The sequence below is a fragment of the Anoplopoma fimbria genome, chromosome 19 (genome assembly GCF_027596085.1).
Source record: "Anoplopoma fimbria isolate UVic2021 breed Golden Eagle Sablefish chromosome 19, Afim_UVic_2022, whole genome shotgun sequence".
In the NCBI taxonomy this organism is placed as follows: Eukaryota; Metazoa; Chordata; class Actinopteri; order Perciformes; family Anoplopomatidae; genus Anoplopoma; species Anoplopoma fimbria.
The window spans coordinates 3,218,849-3,240,285 of NC_072467.1; the positions used below are offsets into that span (position 1 = coordinate 3,218,849).

The 21,437-nt window shown below is 41.4% G+C and overlaps 1 protein-coding gene across 1 annotated transcript in view; it reads right to left on the reverse strand.

The window, feature by feature from the left end:
* Positions 1-1,704: 1,704 nt before the first annotated feature.
* igf1ra (insulin-like growth factor 1a receptor) overlaps positions 1,705-21,437 on the reverse strand; it is a 73,812-nt gene continuing 54,079 nt past the window's right edge. The window contains exons 4-21 of the mRNA XM_054619280.1: positions 19,807-19,943; positions 19,103-19,247; positions 18,272-18,480; positions 17,972-18,098; positions 17,097-17,329; positions 16,811-16,978; positions 16,109-16,316; positions 12,509-12,792; positions 12,241-12,383; positions 11,734-11,899; positions 11,512-11,614; positions 11,205-11,275; positions 10,884-11,113; positions 9,905-10,009; positions 9,469-9,628; positions 9,107-9,236; positions 6,784-6,918; positions 1,705-3,319 (exon numbers count right to left, since the gene is read on the reverse strand). Coding sequence (XP_054475255.1) covers positions 2,788-3,319; positions 6,784-6,918; positions 9,107-9,236; positions 9,469-9,628; positions 9,905-10,009; positions 10,884-11,113; positions 11,205-11,275; positions 11,512-11,614; positions 11,734-11,899; positions 12,241-12,383; positions 12,509-12,792; positions 16,109-16,316; positions 16,811-16,978; positions 17,097-17,329; positions 17,972-18,098; positions 18,272-18,480; positions 19,103-19,247; positions 19,807-19,943 — 3,286 coding nt within the window. The 3' untranslated portion in view covers positions 1,705-2,787. The remainder of the gene's footprint in view (positions 3,320-6,783; positions 6,919-9,106; positions 9,237-9,468; positions 9,629-9,904; positions 10,010-10,883; positions 11,114-11,204; positions 11,276-11,511; positions 11,615-11,733; positions 11,900-12,240; positions 12,384-12,508; positions 12,793-16,108; positions 16,317-16,810; positions 16,979-17,096; positions 17,330-17,971; positions 18,099-18,271; positions 18,481-19,102; positions 19,248-19,806; positions 19,944-21,437) is intronic.

Consider the following 21,437-nt stretch of genomic DNA (forward strand, 5'->3'; position numbering starts at 1 on the left):
TGGCGTTATATTGCGCTTCAGAGTGTAATAAAAACAAGGGAGAAAAGAAAACAGATTTTGAGAGATGGTTGGCATAATTAAGGCAAATAAGTCAACCCAATTAGCCCTATTAAGTCAAGAGGAGGCAAGAAATGGATGGGTTAAAATACCAGATCTGGCGTAAAGTAAATATCTCGTGCACTGACTTCAAAAGGAGGCACCGGGGGGAGGGAGAGAGGACACTACCGTACTCAACAAAACATGATGGGAGGAAAAGGGGGAGGATGATCATGAGAATGTGTGGAGAAAGCAAAGCCTTTACTTTGACCTGAGATTGAGTCGCACCTAGAGGGCATTGCTAGGCGCAGTGCTAGACAACAAGTACAAAAAGGGTGCAGAAAGTACACACTCACACATAGAGCTAAGGTGTCCATTCCAAATAATAATAATATTAATATTAATAATAAAAATAATAATAATATAGACATCCATGAAACAAATACAGGAGGAAAGATTTCATAAAAATAAAAGGCAATGAAAAAAATATAGTGTTACAGAAAACCTTTTGGGGTAACAGAAAAAAAAATGCTTTTATATCTAAATCTTCTTTTTTTTTTTTTTTTTTTTTTTTTTAAACAGTTTGAAGATATAAGAAATGGACTGTAGTGGAGACCATAAAATACCAAACCTGAAGGATTTCTTTATATATATATATATTTATATATATATAACATCCAAAAGAGAAAAAGAATAAAATAGCAGCTTTGTTCTGTACAGACATAGAGGCAAACATTTTGAACCGTAAAAAGGTTTAAAAAAGTGACAAAACCAATGATGTGTATAAAAACGATCCTGCAGTCTAAAATACAACTGTAAGACCTTTATATGTGTTTGAAATGTAGAGAAACTAATGGCTATTCTAAAAGAGTCCTGCTGTGAATAAAAGTCATCTCTAGGCCAATCAAACCTGATCCAACGACTTCTCGTTTTCTGTCTCCGGTCTTAGTCTTTCTTTGTCGTTGAGTATTTGGTGCCATTTAATTTGAACTGCAGTATCAGAGAGACCGATGTTCAGCTCCCACATGAAATGCACAGTTCAAAAGATGTCAGATGAGGTTTGACTATATGAAGTGGAGGCAGAGTCGTATCCCTTGAATATGAAATTCAGTGATTTGCAGTGTGAAACTTGTGATGTTTTGTTTAGATTTGTTTTTTTTTTTACTAAAAACAAAGACAGACTGAGGCTGTGATTCAGAGTTGGCGGACTCAAGTCATGTATGTATTTCCCCCAGATGTTCAAGTGAGGAAGGGGAGAGGGGAACATTTCCGTTAGTCTATTTAGTTAGATCTGAATGGAATTGCAAGAGGACGATTTGGTGAGCACAACCAACAGCATGCTGGCTTTCGAAATGTAATTCATAGAAATATAGCGCTGCGGTAAATGATTATTTTCTTTCCCAATCATCTGCCAATTGCTTGTGGGAAACCCGAACAAATCCGGTTTACAAAAAAAGAAAAGCAGCAAATCCTTACACGCAAAGAGCTGAAGAACCAATGACATCTGGCCATGTTTGTTTAAAATAAATGACTTTAATCGATAACCAAATTAGTTGCAGATTTTTTATCAATTTACTGATTGTTTCAAATTAAAGAAAATATAATGAAATTTCAAAGTTCCTTAATAAAATTCCTGTTTTCCATATTTTTTACCAATATTGTGTCAATTGATATGAAAAACATGAACTTTAAATTTGATTAAAAGAGGTCTTTGCTTACATTTCCAATCCTAAATAAAACAGTACTGCTTTTGTGTCCGCTTCTCTTTATGCAATTCACTTTAGTGTCACTAAGTATCTCAAGGCTTGCTAGATTTATTCCACCCCCAATGCAGATGCTGCATATACGGAGACATTTTCAATGCAGGAGTGAATGCAACCCTTCTGTAGAATAACACGGTATTCTGTCCCGTGGTAACCGCTCACACACAGCTGGTCCAGGGGCAGCTAGTTCTCAAGATAAGCATTAAGTCTGAAAACCACCAAACTGCTCTGGTTTTGTTTACCAGACAGCCTCAACTCTGAATCAATGCCTTAAACAAGAAGGGAGACCTGTGTGAAACTGAAGAAAAAGTTTGATTTGGCATTAGTTTGGCAGATACACAATAGGCCCTCCTCTTCCATTTTGACCCGCTCCTGACGAGATCATAGAAATATCAACAGGAAAAAGAGACAATGATCGTAGTCCAAACTTTCTAATTGAGGCATCCTCACATGACATGAGCCGGCCCGCTCATGCAAACAAAGTCATTTTGATGGAAAGTCTTTTAGAAATGGAGCCATATTATAGAGAGAATCACGTGTTTAGTATAAATACACACTCAGATATCCACAACATCCTCTCTGAAATCATCGTGAAAAAGTGCTCTTCTGTTGGATTTGCTGGCAGATATGCTAAAAAAAAGTTTTCCTTAAGTTTATGTCTCCATCTGTATGTCAGGATACATGCCTGTATTGTGTTCCTTCTCGAAGGACTTATGTAACAACGGCTGAAACCCAGGCGGCACAGGAAGGAGTTCCCCAGTGTTGAGCCTGAGCCGCTAAACTCCTAAATGCTTTAGCAGGTTTCTCTACTCTCAGTTTTTAGAGTTTATGTTTGACCTTAAAGGAGTGGAGAGACCATCTACTGGCACACAGTAGAAGGAAGTCATTTCTTACCTCATCCATCCCTCCTTAAGAGATGGAGGAGAGGTTTGTGTTACCCTGTGTAAGAGGAGGAGGAGGAGGAGGAGGAGGAAGGGCTGGTCTGATATCAGCAGGCCGACGACTGGGGCAGTGGTAACGCCCGTTCATTTTTTCTGCCCCCGTTCATGTGTGCATAGGGCTGCAACTCGTCAAAGTTTGGCCGTAGTAACACCACAGGCCCGTTGGCCGAAACATGTCCTGAGTGCTTGTCCAAGGCTTGGCCTGGAGACGCCAAGGCTGAGGCAATGGGGCCCGGGGAGGAGGGAGACACGGGTCCCAATAATGGAGTACTTGGGCCTTGCATGGGGGATAACTGCTGGGCGGTCGGAGGCGGCGTGCCTGCCGTGCAGCCCGACGAAGGTGCGGCGGCCGCAGCAGCAGAGGGCTGCCTGGTGGAAGCAGGGTCCAGTGGAATGTTCTCCATGTTTTCTACCTCCATGTCCAGCTCCTCGGTGTCCGGCGGCTTGTTCTCCTCGCTGTAGAAGAAGCTCATTTCCCTGAAGGGAGGATCCAGATCATCCTTGATGCTGCTGATGATCTCCAGGAAGGACGGACGCATCTTGGGATTATACTGCCAGCACATCCTCATAAGCTCAAACCTGCAAGTGATGCACAGAAAATAAAGAGGGTTAGAGATGTGCGGTAGATCTTTGGTGGGTTTTTGTCATGTAAAGCATAGATTTCATTTTTTGAAGTCTAATAAAATACATATATTTTGCACTTTGAACTTTAGGGACTGTTTCATTGTACATATGTGCATGTGAGTGTTATTTTAAGATAGATTTGGAAAAAATATGAACCTATCTTATAAAACTTCAGAGTGGTGAGACTTCACATTTCTCACCAGCAGGTGGCAAGAGACACTGAAGTTAAAGCTCAGTTCACTATATTGATCTTGGAAAAACAAACTCTGTAGACAGTACAATTTATCGTACTGTAAACTACACGAATACAATGTACTACTCTCTGGATTACTACTACAGTAAATGTCTGATAGAACAGATGGGTCAAATTTTATGCTGTCTTTTTTGGCAATTCATTATCTGCCTTTCAAAACAGTAAAACAGAAACAAAATATTATTTTTAAAAGTGTAACATCCACATAACCATGTCCAGATTATAATTCTTTCATATATTGTATAATATTCCTACATTAGTGGGCGTTAATGTAACTTACTGTTTGTACCTTTTGGCCTGATGGCAACAGATCATAAACACAAAAAAAAAGAAATCACCTTTACCTGCCTTTATCTCTTGGACCTGCTGATGAGGTTTGTTGTTGACAGGTAGTCTTAGTGAACATGTCGGTTCAAATGAGATATTCAAAATCTGGATATGTTTCATTTATTGCTACATTATAATAATAATAATAATAATTAAGCCTTTATTAGTCCCACAATGGGGAAATTCGTTTCTCTGCATTTGACCCATCCCGGAGGAGCAGTGGGCTGCAATGAAGCGCCCGGGGAGCAATTTTGGGGTTAGGTGTCTCGCTCAAGGACACTTCGATTGTTGCCTGTAGAGGGGCTTGAACCACCGACCTTGCGGTTGCGGGTCAAGCGCTCTACCTCATGTGCCACAGCCGCCCCATTACAACACATACAGTAGGACCAGTGATGTCGCATGTACTCAGCGGCACAGTAAATTATACGCAAGGTTACTGTGCCAGGCCAGCAGCCGAGCTTTGGGAATGTCAAAACATCATAAAAGGAAGAATTATTACAGTTTTGTGTGGTGCTACACCACACACCACAACTTCAATTATACACAAACAAGCTAAGAATACTCTCCAAGGCCTGCTGACATAAACACCTCAGTCATCTCTCCTCTGCTCTTGCTGTTCCCTCTCTCTTGTTTTCTTTCTCTTACAGTAGTCTCTTTGCAGTCCACAACAGTCGCTGCAGCTGGGTGACAGCTCCCCTCTGCACACAGGAATTATGGGTAGAGCTTTCCCTAAGCACGCGCCCATAGAGCACAAGCCTCACTTAATACTCTGAAGCAGCAGGGGCTGCGACTCTGGCTTATTTTCATCGGTACAGCAAGTGTCTTAAAGTTGACGTTTAGATGTCCAAACCCAGCGCAAAGACTTCACATGAAAAGACATGTGATGCTTCTTGGGTAACCTGTCTGCGTAGTCCTGCCTGCTGAAAACACTTCCCCCACCATCTGTTGTGGTGCACAAGGTTTGTTGATGCAAATTTAGAAAACAAACACTGCAGTAAATCCTGACTTCTTGTCAGCATCCTGCCAATCATGGCACACACAGACACATGCTATTGCCATTAAGCTAAAATGGCTGAGCTCAGAGTGGTATATGATCTGTGTATGTACTTGTTCTGTTGGCAAGAAAGAGCGTGTCTAGGTCAAACAACATCTATTTATTTATTTAATGTATTGCCAGCAGTTGTTTTTTTTACACCACTTGTGTTTGTTTACCTGTTAATGCACATTTGGTACATTTAATTCTATTTAACAATCCAATTGTGCTGGATGAATAAAGTTTTGCTGATGGCCTGTTCTGTGGTCACTAATAGTGTTTCTGTGTTTCTGTATTTGTTCCATTTAGCCTGATATCTTTGTTAAGCTGTACTTAAATATTATGAACTTATGTAAACTGGAGTCAAATCACTTGTAAGTGTGTCTGAACCTTTGCGTCACATCGATAAATGCCTATTGTTACAAGAAGATATCTGGTGTGATACTGAAAATATGTGCTTTCAAAACGAAATTTGGCAGCAGTCAGGCTTTTATAAAAACACTTTTTTTTTTTACCAGTCTAGACACAGAAGAAATTTCACCAGCCTAAAAATATTGGACAAAAAGAAATCTTGAAACACATAAAATCAGAAACAGACACACTTTCAGGCCAAGTGTGAGTACAGAACGGTCTCCAAACATCTATGGTAAATGTTTAATAATCTATTGCAACAGCAACTGCAAAACTTCACAAATGCAACATCCCCATGTGAGGAAACCTTGATGTATCATAGTACTGTGAGTGATACTACACATTCCACATTAAATCATGTTGTTTAATATAACCACGTAGTCTGAATTTCATTTTGTTCAACCCAGTGAGAGAGAATGCACTTTTGTCCGTAGGAAACTCTAGACATGGGAAATCCAATCAGGGACCCATAGCTACCTGAGCATGGGAAAAACCGTACAAGGAGGTGACATTCAAGGCTCTCCAAATATGACTCATCTCTCTTGTCTGTTATCCTGACCGCTTTCTCCTCTTGTATCTCTCACTTTCAGTCTTTGTATGGACTTCTGGCTTCACCACCCTTCAGCAGTCTTCTGGAACTCTCCATTAAGTCACTACATTGAAGGTCAACCAGCGGCCAAAGGCCTGAAATCCCTGTGTGTTGCTCACAGACAAGGAGGCTAACCTCGTCACCACCACCACCTTTGTAACACAATCCACACACTCCTGTAATCAGGACAAAAAAGTCAGGCTGCCATAGAAACGAGAGGTTTGTGTCTGCACAACATTCGGCCCTCTTTCTTTTTCTACTCGCACTCTTTTTCTAAGGTGAGGTCAGCCATGGAGAGTGGGAGGGGAGAAAGCAGAATGCCTTCTTATTGAGGTCAGAGTGGGAGAGGAGAGAAAATGCATACATGCAGCGCTGCATGCTGACAAGCAGGCTGTGCTGTGATTTCTCTTCTCTTACAGCCAAGATGATTCATTAATGAATTCTTCCTCGGCCTCTCCCACTCCCTCTGCTGACAGACAGACATCATCTACCTCCTCACGCCATCCATGGGTCGTGGCGTCCCTTCTATGGGCCGAGGCTGACGGGTGAGGAGGCTCCTCGCTGCCAGCTGACCACCGTGGGCCATGTAGTCAACAGACCACATTTAACCTGTGACGTTAATGTCAGCCCTCATCTTGGCTCTACCGAAGCATACACACCACATGATATCTTACACACTTCAAACCACAACTTAAAAATAGATGCTGGACAAAATATTAATGGGACAGAAGGTTGTGCGAGGCCCTTCAAGGGTGTTGTAACATTAACCTTACGCAGTTATTGATCACAGATACACGGAGACTTACAGCATGTCAGGGCAGTTGTCAGGTTTGTCCAAGAGTCCTCCCTCCATCACGAAGCGCAGCACTTGTTCATTGGACATGCCCTGGTAAGGCTGTTCTGCTAAGGTGGCGATCTCCCACAGCACGACACCAAATGACCTGCGTTAAGAATTGAAACAACAATTGTATAATATATATTTACATTTTGACCCGTTATCTGATACTAATTAAAAGCTGCTTACATTGAGTGCAACAGCAGTAAATGTTAAAGGCTGCTGTAGTTTACGCCACCAAGCACAGCAGTTTTATCTTTTATTACTTGTAAATAATTCGTCCATTTAAAAAAAAGGACCAAACTAATGTTTTTCCCTTTTCTAGAATGCGTCTATTACAATTAATTTATTGCACAGTAATAAGTCTTAGCGACAGGTACCTGGGATAAAAAGCACTGCACTCCCTTTATCAAAGGATGTTTTGGACAGTCAGACCTTCATCAGATAATTCATTGAATTGTACCTGATGAAGGTCTGAGGACTAGAACATCATCAAGTACTCGACTGTCTGCAGTTTCTTCCCTTTCCCTTTCAATACAAAGCATGTACAGTTACCGTCAATTAGTGCTAACCATCTTTCAAAGGACGCTTTTCAACTGTTTTTCCAACTTTTCAGGAAGCAAATGGTTTATTTTTGTTTCACAAAAAAAGCTTAGGTAATCCATTACAGTGGATATGATGTCTGCTTTTATTGATCTCAATTCTAAGTTATGGTAGAAGCAACTTTAAGTGAAGACTGAATATGTAGTCTTTGTGTGACTTTTGGTTGATTAACTAATAAAAAGAAAAAGAAACACTGGTTTGAACCTTTAAAGCTGCCCTCATCAATATTTTCATATTAACACTGGGTCAAATGACGATGTGTATTGTGAGAGGTGACGCTTCTTTCAAGTAGCCCCAAAAAACATATTGATTCAGCTTCAAAATACTTCTGATATAAATAGTATCATAACTTTTAATTAATTAAACTGCATTATTAAATTGTCTTATACCCAGCACTTCCAGGATTCCAGGATTTATTCCCGTAAATGGCCCCAATTCTTTTGAATGCTGCTTTAAATACTGCAACTTTATATCCCTACATTAACTGGAGTATAAGTAACCTGTTAACTAACATATAATGGTCAGAGCAAGAGAAACCTGACATTTACTGAGCAGAGGATGTGGGAGAATGATATGAGAGGAGCAGCACACAGCAGACACCTTTCCTTATGTTATCTACATCAAAATAAACCTAAAACCTGGCAGCCCTAAAGTATAGAGGGTAATGTAAGCTGTGTATCAGCGTGCCAGTCAGTTAATCACAATGATGTCATTACTGGAAGACCAGCCTCAGTATAAAGTATTTACAGTACAGTGAACGTAACCTCAGTTTAACCTCAAGCTACATTGCAAAGAGATTACTATGAAACTATTCATAAAGAAAATTCTTAAATTGACTACGAAAAAGCACAATATTTTTTCCCTCCTTCTAGTCATAATTTCACAACTGGCATGAGTTCAGTGTACATTCAACAGTCTTTTATTACAATACTGCATATAAGTGGCTGAAACAGTCTTGTGCTGACAGACAAAGCCACATTCAGAAAGCTTTTTCGATCAACAAAATAAAAGTCACCTACTCGTGGATTCCTAAGGAGCCCATAATGGGTTCGTCTTAAGCTAAACTTCATCTGCGCAACATCAAAGAGGAAGATAGAGAACGCAAATGTGGAGGTGGGTTTGTGCTGGCACTGCAACCTATCATTTGAGAACATCTGGAGCAGTTTAAGCCCACTCTTAAGGACGGACCTGTGGGACATTTTGAGTTAGGAAACAAAAAAATTGCAAGGGAGCTAGTAAACACTTGTATTTTTGTACAACAATATTGCTCAAGATAAAAAAAAATGTGGCAGGACTGAAAACTGAGATTTCACTGCAAGCTGGCATAAAAGAGTTGTCGGTAAAATAATAAAGATGTATCTTGTTCTACACTCCTCTGGAGCCAGCTGGAAACCAAAAGATTGTGAGGGTTTTTGAGGTTTTTCTAGCTGTCATAGCATACGCATACACAGAGAGGATAGAGGGCAGGGCAATGCATGTTCAAACGGTTAAGTAAAGTTAGTATGTATATTCACATATACATACTAACACATGTTTTTATAGTTTTGACTCCACAGCATAATATATTTTAGCGTATCCACACAGTAATATGTAGACATTTCTTGAATACTCTGCAAGCCCCCTGGATAAGGGCAGGTTTATAGATGCATAATGCAGGTTTGTGAGTGTGTAAGAGTTATATGTTCTCATACCAAACATCAGACATTGTAGTGAACACGCCATCTTTCAGCGACTCTGGAGACATCCAGCGGACAGGCAGCAGGCCCTTCCCTCCTTTTCGGTAGTAATCCGTCTCATAAATATCTCTGGTCATGCCAAAATCTGAAGAAAAACATTAAAAGAGGTTGGGGAAGACACTTAAAATCACTCATTCTGTGTGGGAGAGGGAGCTCCTGAGAGCTCATCCATTCCCTCACCTCCCTCCTGTCCTGTCCATCTACATTAAGACTCTACTGCCACAGGCACTCACTGAAATCCAAGCACTTATTTATCGAGGCCGGTTCAGCATCGAGCAACCAGGGGAGGCTGAAGGCACAGTATTAACTTGACTTACCTCCAATCTTTACAGTGAAGTCCTCAGCTACCATGCAGTTCCTGGCTGCCAGATCTCTGTGGACAAATTTGTTGGCATTTAGGTACGACATGCCGTCGGCAATTTCCCCTGCCATCTGGATCATCTTTTTGAGCGGGGGTAGGACCTGGCTGGTGGAATTCTGGGGATGAAGGGAGAGAGCGAGGGGTTTGAAAAAACACTTTACAGTCAGCAACAACATGACACTGGTTACAGCTCAGCATTCTAAAAGTGAGGGATGAGTGCTATGTGAGGAAACGTGCAAGTGGGTGTGGGAGAAAAAAGGGGGACAGGATGTGTGTGTGTGTTCACACATTAGCGTGTATGTGATAATTCACACCGTCACCTATTTCTGTAAGAGCTCTGACATAGAGCTGAACTGTGTGTGTGTATGTGTGTGTGAGGAAAAGCTGCTTACTTCTTTGCGCAGAGAGCGCAGGTGGCTCTTGAGATCTCCACGGGTCATCAGCTCCATAATCACCAAGGTTGGCTGTCCCTGAGAGACCACGCCCAGCAGCCGCACCTTCACCAATCACAAAACAGCACAGGTCAGGTATGATGAGTCAAAAGTCCCAAATGTATACTACACATTAAATCTAAGCAGGTTTTGAATATGTAGTGTACTAGTGCAGGAAAAGATAAAGTATACCCAAAACAGTCAGTAATCATACTAATAAGTCTTAATTTTGGAGTGTGTTGTTTATGGACAAGATTCACCCACAATGCAATGCACAAAGGAAATGTAGGAGATGCTCATAGCTCAGACAAATTTAACTACAGATAGTAATGAAAAAAATCACTATTACAATTTTTGGAACAGCATTTATTGGAAGTGTTTGATGGTATTGTATCAATTACTGTAAGTATAAAACGTTTGATTGCTTGTATACTAGAAGCGAGCAAACATTGTTCAATTGTTCATATTTCATATCTTATATTCATATCAAGATTGTAAAAAAAAAATCCATTTATTTTAAAACATACAAATTGAATTGAATAATTGAGTGTTTGGCTATTTTGCAGCCAGACTTGATATAAAGGTTGTAACAGTAGCTTTTTCTAAAAAGGGAAAATCCTTAAAACATCCATTTAACGTAGTTAATGAGGCTTTGATCACACTGATGAGAGAATCTACACGATCTCCAGGAGGCTAAACCCTGCCTCAGGCTGTAGCTGCATGAGTAAAGTAAAGCTCAGTATACTCAGTGCTTGTGACCTGCTGACACCTTTCTCTCTGCTGCTCTGCAAATTTATTAGGAAATTATCTTAATCAAGAGCCCTTTCTTGCATCTGGGTTCAATAGAACGAAGTGTTGGTTTATTTGAATCCATATTGTGATGATTTATCTGCATTTCTTTGAGGCTTTTCTCACTCAGTTCAGGCCGTGTCGCTCTTACCACATGGTGACAGTTGAATTCCTTCATAACAGAGGCTTCGTTCAAAAACTCAATGCGCTCCCTCATGCTGGCCGACTCATTGACTGTCTTGATGGCCACTCGAGTCTCCGGTTCATCCTTGACCACTCCCTTGGCGAGGCCTTCGTACACCATGCCGAAGGAGCCCTGTCCCAGCTCCTTGTGCATTGTGATCTTCTCTCTGGCCACCTCCCACTCATCTGGGACGTACACTGGCACAACACAGAGGACAGCGGGTCAACAACAGGCACGCACGGCAAAACTTAACAGTGAAAACATTTACAAGATACTGCATATCCTTACTTTCAGCAGCACTGAAGTACTCCGGGTTGACAGACGCATAAAGGACTCCGTTCCCCAATCTGTCGCTATTCCTGTAAACACAAAGACAGCTAAGTTAGTCCGCAGGCAGCTTTAATTGTGAATGTGACACATAATTCTCTTTAAAACTCTTCTCTTCACCACAAGGGAATGTTAATGAAAACAACATCTGTTAACTGTAATTGACATTACACTGGTCATTAATTTTCATGAGCATAGCGAGGTAGAACAACATTATCAGGAGACTTTGTCCGGCAAATGTGGAAAGCAGGTTCATGAAGATACTTGCCTCTTTTTGTTCACAAAGAAGACAATCGTGGTAAGGCTGGCAATGAAAAGTGTCACTATAATGGGAATTATGATGACCAAGTAGAACGTAACACCATCATCTCCTACCGGACAGAAAAGAAAAATAAATGTGATCAGCAATGACTAAAGGTGTCATTTTTTATCTACCTTAAAAATCATTCAATAAACACTATTTAATGTGCGAGAAATGTTGTTTTTTTACGTTTGGGTGGAGGCACGTAGAAGGACACGCTCTCTGTCCAGGAGCCGTTCCCTGCTAGTGAAGTGGCGCGCACATAAGCAGAATAATTCCCTGAGCCCAGGTTGGTCAGCCGAGCTCCTTGGTGCTCGCGGTACTGCCGCCGCGACACACACTCATGTTTCTCAGGCTGAAATATAAAAAAAAAATATCACATGATGGTTACCGTGAACGATCAGGTAGGTAAGACTGAGTATTGTGCATTCTGTTTTAATAAATAATGTTCAAGCCAGTATGGGTCCTTGCAGATCTATCACTTTAAAGTTTCTAAAATGTGTCTTTCCTGCCGTTATTTCACTTGGATGTTTTAGCTTCACTTTGCAGAATGATGTATGTGCAGAGTTTGACACTAAAATTTGATGAAGGTGGAAGGTATCTTTGTGCTCATGTGCTGGGATCATTTGCTTTTTGATAAATTGATGAATATTTATCATGTCTGAGATGATCTTTAGTTAAACCCAACCCGCTCACCTCTGTCCCCAGATGGAACTTGATCTCATACATCAGGATGAGACCGTTGGGCATGAAGGGCTCTGGCCAGTGCAGCATCACACAACCTTCAACCTTGTCACTCCTCTCATAGATCACCTTTCCAGGGATGTCATCTGCTTTGACTGGGAAACACACATGCACAACGTTACAACAAGCATGTGTCTACATTGAATGCACTGTAAGAGAAGATGTAGCAGCATATTGTGCCAAATCTTTATCATAGATTGAATCCAGGTCCCTTTCTAACCTGCAGGTTTGGTCCTGGAGAAGACGAAGGCTCCAGCGCTGCAGCGCCCCACCTCCTCGTTACATGCATGGATGTCAATGCGGTAGACCGTGAAGGGCCGCATGTTGGAGATCTCTAAATATTCTGCTGTGCTCTTCTCCTCTGAGAAGGGGTACTCCCTGATGGGAGGAATGCCATATGTGCGGTTATCCCCTGGACCAAGGCTGGTGTTGCCCCCGCCAAAACCGTCATTGAGTGTGGTGTTTGCCACACCAAAAAGATCTCTACGTCGACGATCTGGAGGTCTGAAATACAGAGAATGAAACAGCTGTAAGAAAGTTGATTCAAGTATAGTGAGCACTGTTTTCATAATAAAAGACAAAAGGTACATCGTTTGTCCTGTAAATCCTTTCATAACAAATTGTTTCTAGATTTATAACTCCCAAAATAATTTTACACAAAGCTGCAGCCTCTTGCTCAACCGGGTAGAGTAAGTGCAAATTTGTATTTGTATATATGTCCACCATGTTTACAGATGCTGCACAACACTTCCTGTGGAGCGGAGTGGAAGTATGAGGTTGGACAGATCATAGCTAGGTAGACATACAGAGAAACAGGGAAAAAAAAAAAACTTTCTTTCTCACAAATGCCAGTCAATGCTAAAAAAACAGTCTGGATGGACGTGTGGTCTCTTAGTACAGATGATAAGCTCTGGAGCTGCCTGGATCTGGACATCGTCTTCATTATCGAGGGCGCTGACAGCTGTGACTGTAGCAGCAGCAGAGGCACAACAGACACCACAGGGTAACTGACCTACAGTAGTTACCTATAAAACCTACATGGTAGTCAGCCCACACAGACGGACTAAGGAAAAGGTTGAGTTGGAAAATGAAAGCTGTATTGACAACAGCAGGTGTCAACAGGTATATGGAGCCTTTACAGCACTCTTGCAAGGTTATAAATGTTCAGGGGTTGTTTGGAAATGTAATGAGGCCAGCATGAACAGGTAGCTAGGTTTTAATCACAGCAAAATAAACAGCTCTGATATGATTTAAACTGTATAAGGGGAATAAGGACTGCAAATTACAATTATTTAAGTATTCATCAATCTGACAATTTGTCTTCAATTAATTGTTTCATTATTTAGTCCATAAAAGGTGGATAATGCCCATCATCATTTCCTTAAGCCCAAGGCGATGTCTAAAATGTGCTTGTATTGTCTGACCAACACTCCAGGACTCTTAAAATATTCAATTTACAATCAAACCAGACAAGGAAAAGCTGCAAATCATCACAATAAGGAAGCTTAAAGCTGAGAATGTTTTACATTTGGCTTTAAAATTGCTTAAAGTAATAATTTGCTATTTAAAATAGCTGCTGATTGTTTTTCCTGATGAAAAATAATTTCAGCTCTACCACAAGTAATACAGTGAGGGAGTGAACTCAGAGACCTAACTGAGCAGAGCTACAGTCAAGCATCTTTTGTGTCTGAGCAGACATACACCTACACGAGGAGTGTACAGACACAGACAGATCCGTGGGAAAAGACCAGTCGCACTGACATGTCAACATTCCTCTCAGACAGTTATAACTGGTCTGGTACAATCCAAAGTCCAGCACTCAAAAACTGCTACTGTTACAATTGAAATTATTACATTACAGTCAGTCATTTGTAAAAAATTATATTAAATATATACAAAAACTGACAAGAGAGTTCTTGATTGAGAGATGCTGTAAATCTTAAACTATTCTGTAACAGAAGTGATTAAACAAGAGGAAGAGAGATGGATAGACCCGACTGAGAGTCAAGATTAAAGAAAACTTGAGGGGTCCAACTTCTATATGTGCAGTGAGACGGATAGGTTAAGCAGGTCATTCTTAACAGTGTGAGAAGGCTCCTCCACTGACTGAAGTTTGACCTTATAACTAGTGAGTTATTACACTAAGTGTTCTGACCTCACCCGCTAAAAAAAGATCTACCTTCAGGCAAGCGAGGGAATCCAGAAAGTAGACCCTTGACTACACATCAAGCCTGTAGCGAGTAGGGCACATACTGCAGGCTCAAACACGTGAAGGGGTAACTTTCAGGGAGTCCTTATCAATTTATCTTGTATGTATTCATCATTAGTTTCATTAGTACAGGAAGCGATTACAGTAAATAAATGCTTCAGTCAGGTTTTGGATCGTACCACAAGGTCTCCTAAACAGACACTGGCAGCCATCCTCTTTGTGCAGCAGTCCTCCCTCTCCTCTACTAAATCAGTCTGCCTTTCTTTACTTTCTGTTTGTCTAGCGCTGATGGGGCTCTCCCCTAATTCATTTAAATTCCAGATGGATTCACTGTACATTTCCTGGCAGCTGTCTCACTCCAGAAAGAAAAAAGTCCCTGACAAAGAGAGTGTGCAAGGGGAGGAGGAGAGTGGAGTGCCGGGTGGAGGGGGATAGAATGGAAAACATTTCCTCTTCTTTCTGTTTCTGTTTTCACCCACCCTCTTTCCCCTCACCCTGGGTCTAAACCCTGACCCTTTGAAAAAAACTCCCTGATTTTCTAGCCCTTTCCCTGGAGTGGTTTGGTATAATGCTGGCTCTGTTACAGTGGAGAGTCTGTCTATACACAGCTTGAGCCCTTCGCTGCAGGCCCGGGACCTGCCATCCGCTTGTTTCCTAGACAGCTATACTATAACGAATCAACACAGCCAGAGAGAGAAGGAAGGGGGGGGAGGGGGGGGGGCAGATATGCGTACAATTACAACAGAAAGCTGTTTTATTATTCTTCCTCAAAAGACATATCGATCCAATTCTACAAGAGCGATGCAAAGGAAAAGGGAAGGGCACCGTAACGCTGTTTGAATGAATGAACTTTGGCGGCTCAGTGGCATCGTTTAAAGCTTAAATGTGGATTTATAAGATACCTGCTGAGTGTTCTTGGTGGGAAGCAACAAGTTTATCAAAGGTCTCCATATTTTACTGTGGATGGATGTTGTAGTGTTTTACAATTCACAAACGCATAGATTGTTTGTGACTGTCTAAATGAGAATAAAGGAGTGTGGGAGGAGAGCAGAGCTGGAGTCTTTGAAACAGTGAAACATCCTTAGCCACAAGCTAAGTTAAATGATAACACAACACAGATGTCAGTCCCTATTGTGGGGAACAAAAGCATGAGCAGCCACGAGTGTGCAGCCAAACTAGGCCCTTCAGACTCCTTAATCACATCTCTCTCCTGGGTTTGTTTGTGTTGCCTAAATTGCTGCCTGCTAGGTCCTAACATCCCCGTGCCACTGTTGCCATGGCAACATAAAGCCACAAGAGCACTAAGAAGGCTTTGGATCCTACTCAGCATGCCTCCTCGTCTGCACCGCCTGACAAAAGGGCCGAGCCCAGCGGGGCCGGCTCAGCCCCCGTCAGGTCCATCTACGCCCCCAATGCTCGGATCCCGTCAGCTCCACTGAGGAGCCATTACGCCCGGGCCGCCACCTCATTCCTCATTTTGACCCATCAAGGCACACAAGATCAGCTCTTTGATCCCCATCTCCACAGAATGAAAGGAGGCCCAGAGCAGGAGGTATAAACAGTTTAAGGAGATGACATTATAATCTCCACTATATCTGTGGTCCACTTTACCTGGGCAGAAAGATGGCATTGTGAAGGAAGTTCTCGAAACTTTTGAAAAAGACGCGGTCATCCTTCTCCCTGTCCTTCTCCTCAGGAGTCTTCTGGCAAGCACAGCATGGGCCCTTCTCTGCCCCTGCCATGTCTGACTTGGTGGGCTTGGTGCTGTCCTCCATGTCCGTGAACCCTGTGGCTGGGATACGGATCGGGATCTTCAGCTCTGTTATAGGAGGAAAAAAAAAAATGAGTGTTTATCAATGGGAATACTCCTGCATTATCACAACAGCTGCTGATAATATTTTTGATACATTTCCTGCACATATTTATGTGTCAATATTAAAAAGGAATAGTATAACATTTTAGGAAATACACAGTCAGTTTTTTGCTGCAAGTAAGATGAGAAGATTGATATCACTCTCATGTCTTTATGTAAATATGAAGCTACAGCCAGCAGATAGTTAACTTAGCTCACTAATTAACATTCTATCTTGTTTGTTTCATGTGTACAAAAATCCAAAAAGTGTAAAAAAAACAACAACATTTCCCTCCATTTACAATCTTTATGCTAAGCTAACTGGCTGCTGGCTATAGCTGCATATTTAACGTACAGACATTAGTGGTATCAATCCTCTCAATTAACCACAAAGAACCTAATAGTAGGATGCTCAGACAATAAAAATATGTTTATTGTTTTGTAGAATGAGTAATGCACACCCTTGGAGCAGTAGTTATGTTGGTAGAGCTCCCTGTCCTCAGGCTGCTGCTGCCAGCGGACCAGGTAGAACGTGAGGTTGCCGTTGGGAAAGGCTGGAGGTGACCACTTCACCATTAGCCTGGTCGAGGAGTTGGCATATGCACGGGCGTCTTTGGGCATAGACGGCACTGCAATAGGGACAAAGTCAGTATGCTTCATTAAATGTTTCACAGTGGTTAATGAGAACAGCATTATATTAATCAACAAATACAGTATTGGTGCCAAAAGGGTGATGGTCAGACTTACGCGATGGACGAGTGCGAATGTAGATTATATCACTCTTTGCTCCAGCAATGTGTTTGTCCTCCACCTGCAGAGTAATAGCCTTCACAAATATGGCATACTGGGTCCAGGGCTTGAGTTGTTGAAGACTGACTTTAGGGTCATTGATTTTGTCCTGAGGGAAATCCACATCTACCATGTGCCAGCTTGAGCCACAGCCGTCCTTCCCGTCAAATTCTGTGATGTTCTTGAACGGGCTAGCAAATAAATAAAACATAGCTGTGCATTAACAAAAAGGAATTCATTAAAAAAATGACATGTTCACCACAAAAAAATGACATCTACTATCAAAATTGATTGTTTGTATAAAAATCAAACACATTGTAGGTCACGTTTGAAGAATAAGATTCATCTTTGCTAACGGTTTTGCATTATTTCCTCCAACAATTTTCCAAAGAATATTGTAATTTTTTAGGCATACATTTGTTTTGTCTTGTACAAGTTCAATTAGAAAATCTGACAGGTAATCAAACAGATCTAACACAATAAGCAGATATGGATGTTGCGAATATGATGATGAAAATTTGGTTGTTTGTATTGAAATAGAAAATTTCTTCTGCTGTTTATCTCTAATCAGGGGTTGTCGGTAATGTGAAGTTAGTAGTGATTTATGTAAAATAAGCAAAACCAGACTGATGTGATTTACATAAAATAGCTCTGATTTTAAGGAGAATCCTGTGTTCGAAAGATCACGGTCTGGCTTGAATGGCCAAAACAGAATTTTTTTTGGTATAAAAAAGAAGTTTCATCCATACCAACTCTGCCTGACTGTAGAATTAGTTTTATATGATAATGTGTTACAGAGGATAACAAGTTTTTTTTTTCATCTGAATACTCACGACTCCTTGTAGTAAACTATAAAGCTGATAAGGTCTCTGTAGTCCGGCGGCCGGTAGCGCTCCCATGTCAGCCTGATCGTATGGCTTAACGTGATGTTAGACTTGAACTTCAAGATATGACTTTCACCTGTTGAGACAGAGCAGGACGCGCAATGAGACACATACAATATTAAGACAACCTTTTTAATGACCCTACACACTGGATGACTGCAAAAAAACAAAACACAGATTGTCTTTTTTTAACATCACTCACAACAAAAATGTAGACCAATGTGTCAAAGTCCATGTGAATATACTCACAGCTGGCTCGTTCACCGTTGTTACGGAAATCTCCCTCCTCTGGCTTCACAGCAATACCTGTCTTCTCCCACATCTTGTGGATCTCAGACATGCAGAGTTTGGGGTTCAGACGGAAGAAGAGACGTCCATTCTCAATAGTCAGGTTGTGTTGACTCCAGTCCCACAGGTACTGCAGGTGCTGGTTATCGATGGCGGAGAACGAATACATGCTGATAATGGAAAGAGAACAAGAGGAGGTTTCAGTCAGCCCATATAGATCAAGGAGCTTTTTGCCACCTTGTAGCAGCGTTAAGCACTTGAAAAGGTGAAAGTCACATAAGGTCATGTTTGTGTGTCTGTTTGACAGCCTGGGTTAGTTCAGAGGAGGACATGAGACAGTAACAGTGTCATGCAACACTCTGAGCTCAAATAAGTCATTAACGCAGCAGAACACCTCCAGAGCGAAGGGAATGTCTGCCATCCTCAACAGCATTCCTCTGAGTGAAACTTTACCCTGGGAGAAACGACAACAAGAAGGGCGACAGCATTTCCCATGACCCCTTTGGCCATAACCAAAAAAGCCTCCCCTCATATCTAAGACTGCTGCTGATATCACAGTTTGAAGGACCTGAGACTATCTATCGAGCTTAGTAGCGACACTCACTTATATGACTCATTTTTTAAATGCTACTAAAATACACTAGACATTGTCATATGTGCATTAATGTATATCCACCATCCAGGGCAGACACTCGTTCAACAAGAAGTCACTCTGACATTTATGCAGATTTGTGCACATAGGCATGCACACATTCACAGACAAAATAGTGCAGACAAACAGCGCAGACATACTTGTCGATGAGTTCGTGCCCATTGATGTAACGCAGGCTCTTGAGGAAGGACAGCGAGCCAAGTGCGTGGGAGTGGCGAATCTTCACATAGCCCGTCACTTTCTGAATCAATCCCATGAAGCTCTCCAGCTCAGACTCTATGTTATCTGGGGACAGGGGATGGACACACACAGACACGTATACAAAACCGTAGATGAAAGCCACATTAACAAATTCCACGGGAACCTCTGCTGCTTTTATGACAATCCATACTAGCTCTTAGCGCAAATATCCTAATGAACACTGCTTTAAACTGTATACGTGTTATCATATGTAGAGATTACATTGTGAGCCGCCCTGTCAACTGAGCAAATACACAGCATTATAGCATAATGTGATAATTGGGTTCGAGTGCAGGAAGCAGATGTAATGTTGATTTTGTGGCCCTCACTGTGAGTCCCAGCAGCTTAGACCACCAGGCCATTCACATTTATCTCTCTCTGTAATCATAATATTTGCTGGGCAGTCAAGCGCGACATAGTGTGGTAAAGTCAGTATAATGTAGCCATGGGATTTCTATAGCCTATTGTACGACAGGTTGACGCCAAATTAAATATTTAATGTGATGTTGGCTAGTGTAGCGTAGCATACCAAGCACAGTAACACTGCAACATTTACAGAATATGTGGTGTTAAAAGCACTTTGCTTCTGTGTTGCTGCACTCACTTCCACGGCGGATGTTGATGTCCAGGTTGCCTTCGATGATGGTGCAGTCCTTCAGGGACTGAGCAGCATCCACAGAGTCGATGACAGGCGATGTGCAGGGCTTATCACACGGGCCATTGCATGCATTGCATAACATACTGTTTACAGCATAGGGAAGGAGAGAATGAGAAGAAAGAGACATGGGGGAAAAAAGGAGACCTGTCAGAGAATTAACAAAATCTTATGTGAACTTTTCTACCTCACCCTGAAATCATCTGTCCACTCCCCGTCTCCAAAGCATTCCAAATGATTCAGGCAAATAAATTCACTCCGTGATACAAGGTCACCTCTCACCTCTCACACGGAGAGCTTAATCTTTTATGGGCCCTCATCTGAACTTTGTCAGAGAGTGACTCACTGTAATGACCCCAGAGATAAAACAGCAGTGGTATGGCCAAAAAATAAACAGCAGCAGAAAGTCGGCATGGAAAGTTTGGGAATTGACGAGACAAAACAGGGAGGTAAGTTGCAAACAAAGGAGTTGTTCTTGTTAAAGGTTAATGTCAAACAAAGGAAATGTCAAGTGGATATTTCAAGTAGACTCTCCTTAAAACCTTTAAGTATTTATCTGTAAAATCTACTAGTTGCGAGTGTAGAAAACAAGGCACTATGTTGAGCACCTTTTACTCTTTCTAAACAGTCTGGGAAGTCTAAACTTGAATCCTTAATAGTCCCACATGCTCTTGACCTTTAGCACTTCCAGCTTTGAGTCCTACTTTAAGAAAAGAAAACCTGTGAAGAGTGAGGTGAAGTTTAGCTCAAGGATTTTTTATGGAAATTAATTCATTATGCAAAAGTACACAGTGAACACACCATCACCTTAAGTGTCTGTGAATAATGAAGAGAAACAACACTGCTTCACAGAAAAATAAGAGATGAAATAATACTAAGAGCTCTGGCTTTCTCTTCGAAAAAGTTAAGGTTATGATCCTGTAAAAATTCAAATACAGAACATTAAACAAGAACACTCGAGAATACTTGAGAAATCTAAACGCAAACTGTTTTAAGGAGCTCTTCCTATTATGCTGTACATAATAGGAAAATGGTCACCCCCTCCCCCTCTCATTTCACTGATGCCTCACAAGAGCTGTGTGAGCAATTTTTAAATTTCTTTGCAAACAGAGTACAGGACATTAGGCAACAAATTTGTCCCCCAGACCGTGTTTTACATGTTAGTAGGGATATTCTAAGTTATTTTAGCAGTTTTAATTCTGTATTGCTTTCCTCTTTAGCAGAAACCATATCCCATATGAAATCAACCACGTGCAGCCTTGATTTTATATCCAACTAAATTTCTCAAGCAGGTTATTGACACAGTCGGGCCCAGTATTTTATTGATTGTTAATAGCTCGTTAGCAACAGGATCTATTCCATCCAGTCTTAAACATGCTGAGGTCCAACCACTTTTAAAGAAACCGAATCTTGATCCCTCGGTTCTTAACAATTTTCAGGCCTATTTCTAAACTTCCGTTTTTATCAAACGTTTTAGAGAAAGTTGTTTCAACCCAACTTCTAGCCTTTATGGGTCTTAATGATGTGTTTGAGAAGTTTCAGTCAGGTTTTAGAGCTTTACACAGTACAGAAACGGCCCT